The sequence below is a fragment of the Daktulosphaira vitifoliae genome, unplaced genomic scaffold (assembly GCF_025091365.1).
Source record: "Daktulosphaira vitifoliae isolate Bord-2020 unplaced genomic scaffold, ASM2509136v1 Scaffold_2, whole genome shotgun sequence".
Lineage (NCBI taxonomy): Eukaryota > Metazoa > Arthropoda > Insecta > Hemiptera > Phylloxeridae > Daktulosphaira > Daktulosphaira vitifoliae.
In genome coordinates this window covers 27858911-27863778 of record NW_026099573.1, presented here as the reverse complement: position 1 = coordinate 27863778, position 4868 = coordinate 27858911, and the positions used below count along the sequence as shown (strand labels likewise).

Here is a 4868-nt window from a genome sequence, read left to right as displayed (position 1 = left end):
TAACAAAATTTTTTTATTAAAAAGTATTGCATAAATTCCTTTAAATTTGTATACGCATTAAAAGTATATGAATATACAACTCCTTTTTATTTTTATAATATCTCCGTAAAAATTACAATATTATATTATTGAATACCACTTTCATACTCAATTTAATTACTGTAATTATTATGTATTCATATATTATAGTTAGAAATCGGGGTAAAATTAAGGGAATGAACCAATTTCATTTTTTTCTATTTAATAATATCTATTTCAAACTTGCAAGTTGAGTTAAAAGTTATGGTATTAAATTCATTTTATTTTTTATTAAAACTTTCACTTTAAAGGACAAAAAGAAGTAGGTTCAAAATGATTTCTTTTAGCATATTAAAAATCGATAATAATTTGAAAATAATTAATTATAAAAATTATATAATATATAATTAAAAGAATTACTAAGCTGGATATAATTAAGGAAATAGGAGTTGATGTTGGGTTGGGTTGGTTACATTTTTAATTTTATAATGCTATAACTCATTGAAAAGTGTATGAATCAACACAATTTTTTTATGAGAAATAATATTTTTTAATAATCCTTTTTTCATTCGACATACTTTATCTTAATCAGGGTAGGTTGGGTTTGGAAATTATTAAACATTAATAAACTTATATTTTTAGCGTAGCTTAGAAGATATTAATTTTACCATGATATGTTTTTTTTGTGTGTCTGTTAAATAATTTTCTCTGATCTCATCGAACTAATTTCTTTTAACGATAACAAATCGTATCTAGTCTAAGACATCACCCTCAAATATTAGAAAAAATTCTCATTTCAAATAAAAAGTTATTTAACCAGCTTTCTCCATACAACAAATTAAAATCATTAATTTCTAATATTTTTAAAATATTTATTGTCGATTTGGTTTGATATAATAAATAGTATTAACTACAAAATTAAATCATATATTTGTATTTATTAATTTTTTAATTGTATTTGTGTGTGTTACTATCAGTCTGTAATTTTACAAATTTTTTACTTACTGAAAATTATAATTTATTTTTGTTTATATCAGCGCCATTGTGGCATTAGTATTAAGTGTCCTCCTTATGCAAATTGCTGTATATTAGATTTTATGATTCGTGTATAATACATTTAATTGTCATAATTACATATTGTAAAATTCATTCTACTTTCATTCATAAAGTCCACTCCCCTTATTCCTTTTCCTCAACATAACCTGAATTAAAAATAAAACAACGAACGTTAACGAACCCGGGTGAATACCACCGGGCGCTGCCTTTATCNCGGGTGAATACCACCGGGCGCTGCGTTTATCAGTAATAAAATATTATAATACGCTCAATTGAGTAGATTTTTTTAACAACTTTTGATTGGTTTTTTTAGTTAAAGTAAATCATTAAAATTAATTAAGTTTTGAATATTTCAATTTTAGAATCTTTTTAAACACAAAAAGTTGCTTAGAAATTATTACTATGGTTTCTATTTAAATGATTTATTACAATAAAATTGAGCTATACTGATAAATTTACAGGAAGCATTGATAACACAATTTCCTGACTGCATTTTAATCTTAAGCACCTGAAATATTATACTATTTTTTTAACTCACATACAATTTTCTATTTAATAATCTAAATTTCAAATTTGAAGTTGAGTTATAAGTTATGGTAACAAAAAAACCTTTTTTTTCATTATAAACTTTCAAAAAATAGGTTAAAAATTATAATTTACACTGATTATTTTTAACAAATTAAATACGTTAAGTAATAATTATTTATGGCATAATTATTAATATTTTGCGCAAATCATTTGAATAAATGTTGCAATAATTATATTGATTAAATATTAAATATAATAACTTCATACGCAAAATATTATTATAGTTATTAATATAATTTAATTTTTTATCCAAAACGTTTTTTAGAATAAGCTCCTTTCCGGAGTAAATTGTTGGAACAATTTTTAGCATAAGTTCCATTCCGGAGCGAATACTCGGAACTATTTTTAGGAAAAGTTCCGTTACGGAACAAATGACCAATACAAATTTTACTAATAGTTCCGTTCCGGAGCAAATAGTCGGAACGATTTTTAAGAAAAGTTCCGTTCCGGAGCTAATGGTCGGAACTATTTTTAGGAAAAGTTCCGTTACGGAACAAATGACCAAAACAAATTTTACTAATAGTTCCGTTCCGGAGCAAATAGTCGGAACGATTTTTAGGAAGAGTTCCGTTCCGGAGCAAACTCGGAACGGATCGAAATTTCACGTTCCGGAACAATATATTTGTTCCGTTCCAAATCCCTGGTATCTATAGTCCCACTATTAATTTTCCAAAGAATTTCTTTAATGAAACATCCAATGAAGAACTCAACAAATTATTTTGAATATGACTTGTCTCCATATCCACTTTCATTATTTAACGAAACGGGCATGAGGAAAACAAAAAAATCAATATTGTACGATTTTAAACAGTCTTCAAAATTTGAAAAAAATTTTTTGAGTTTTGTGGCAACTAAATTTAACTTTCAATCAAAATTTTCAACTGTACTTGGCCTATATAACAAAACATTTTGGGACAAATACAGTTATAGTTTATTGAAGTACTGAGAGCATAATCATTATATCAAATTATTTTATTTTCAATTTTTTATAATGTTCTAAAAAATCTCTCAGTAACATTTGTACGTGTTCTAAAATACCTACCTTCTTTAAACCTACATAATAGATAATACAATGTACTTTAAAATGAAAAAAATGGTAGATGTATGATTTATATCTAAATATGTGTTCATTTTTTTAATAATTATATTCTGAATACACTGTATTTTATACAAAACAATGTTCTGTATGGTACTGTGCCACCGTGTTTTTTTTTTGTTGTTTTTTCCTTGTATTTCACTTTTATACGCCTATACAAAATATACCGATTTCAATGAATTTTTTTTTTGTTCTACTCAATAATGTTTTACTTCCATATGTATTAATTTTTTGTAAAGTAGCCATTACGAAATACAATGGGTGACAGTAAGGGTGACTGTTGAGACCGCAAATTCCTCCGAATGTCACGTTAAATGTTAAATACTTTAATTATAATATTCTGAGATAGCATACAGAGTTATCCGCTATCTATGTCGGTCGTAATATCATAAAAAATACAAGGGTTATAAACAATTTTTTTTTTAATCATTATGGATCTTTAATGAGCTATATAATAAAAATTGATCACTTGTGGCTAATTAATTAAGTAAAATTACTTTAATTTTTAATTTAATGAGCTGTTTCACAAGAATAATTAAATATCTATCATCATATCTTATACTTTAAACTTGTATTAATTTCGGAATTTCCAACAAAGTGTTTCTACACTCCGATAATCCGCACTGTGGTAGAGATCAGACTGAATAGTCAACAAATGGAGAGACACTTGGGAGAAATCTTGTGCTTAATTAAAATTTTGAATATGGTATTATTGCACTAGTACTCTGTCCAACCAGGTTATGCCACTTCAATAAGTAATAGAATACAATGCAATATAATCGTGTGTTTTTTGAAGTGTATTAAGGTGTATAAAAATAAATAAATCAAACACCAATATGTTTTATGTGATGAAATGTTTGTATCACCAAAAAGTGTGTTCGGCCGAAAATAAAATGAATAATAATTCATCTAAGGCCGAGCGACTAAAAAATGAAATGTAAAATGGTGTAGATATGATATAGAATTATAACTAAGAGTGAACCATATATCGACGCAGATTCCATGTGTGTAAACATTGACTAGGAAGAGTAGAGAGAATGGCTACGTTGAAAAAAATGGCCTTTTTATAGCCGCAAAACTGGATAAGCGATTCTTAAGATATTTTTTATTGGATTTGATTAATCAATGTGATAGAATATTTTACGTCGACGTTTTATGGAATGCGTAGGACGGTGGTTGAATTTTGTGTAAGGGTATAATTTTTTTTATTCATCTTATCCACGGGGGAAAACTGATTTGGTGATATGTTTTTATTGAATATATGTATTATTTGATATTACAGTATTTAAATACTTATAACTTATGAAGTATTCTAAAGTTGTATCGACTCATCAAATTTTTTTTTTTTTAAAGGGCTAAATCTGCGAAATAGCTACTTTCAAAACCATTATGGCAAATCTGTTACCTGAAAAATTTAACAGCGATAATTGTATAATGAAGAGGTCATTTATTAAACATTAAATTATCAAATTTTAAATAAAATTTTTAAATCAATTTAGAGAAATAATGTACCTAAACATATACGAGGGCCGACTCCAAAAGGTAGAAAAGTATTATTAGGACGTTTAGATTTTTCTTCAGAAGAAAATCGTTCTGGATCAAACTTCATTGGATCAGGATAGTACTTTGGATCCATGTGAATACAATATGCAGATATCACTATTTTTGTATTTTTTTTTATAACGAAATCTTCGTCTGGTATTTGATACGGTTTTGTGCTCGGCTGACACTCCGGGTTATCTGTGGGTGTCGAAAGGCTGTTGTTATAGGNTTATCAGTGGGTGTCGAAAGGCTGTTGTTATAGGAAGGGAATAAGGGTAACACCTAGGTATGAGGTGCAGACGAAATGCATGACACAAGTACTCTGAAATGTTGTGGAAGAGAGTAGATAGGTTTAAAAAAGAATGAACAAAGACTTTACTTTAAGCAGTAAGCCGGACAGCGACAACCGAGTACTGAGACTGATAAATGACACAAGGAACTGGAGTCAACTGACCACGATGGTCAGGTCTATTGGGTTTTTATAATAATTAGAACTATTGCCAATTTGGCAATAAATATTATTTGTTAATTCATCAGTCTCAGGAAGCGGATGTGCTGTTTGCATTTT

The 4868-nt window shown here is 27.6% G+C and overlaps 1 protein-coding gene across 2 annotated transcripts in view; it reads right to left on the bottom strand.

Moving 5' to 3' along the window:
• Positions 1–3862: 3862 nt before the first annotated feature.
• Positions 3863–4868, bottom strand: part of LOC126898729 (probable cytochrome P450 6a13) — a 44617-nt gene continuing 43611 nt past the window's right edge. The window contains exons 3-4 of one of the 2 annotated variants that reach the window (XM_050673037.1): positions 4271–4394; positions 3863–4163 (exon numbers count right to left, since the gene is read on the bottom strand). In XM_050673037.1, the coding sequence (XP_050528994.1) occupies positions 4114–4163; positions 4271–4394 (174 nt within the window). In that variant the 3' untranslated portion in view covers positions 3863–4113. The remainder of the gene's footprint in view (positions 4164–4270; positions 4395–4868) is intronic. The other variant, XM_050673035.1, reaches the window with a different exon arrangement.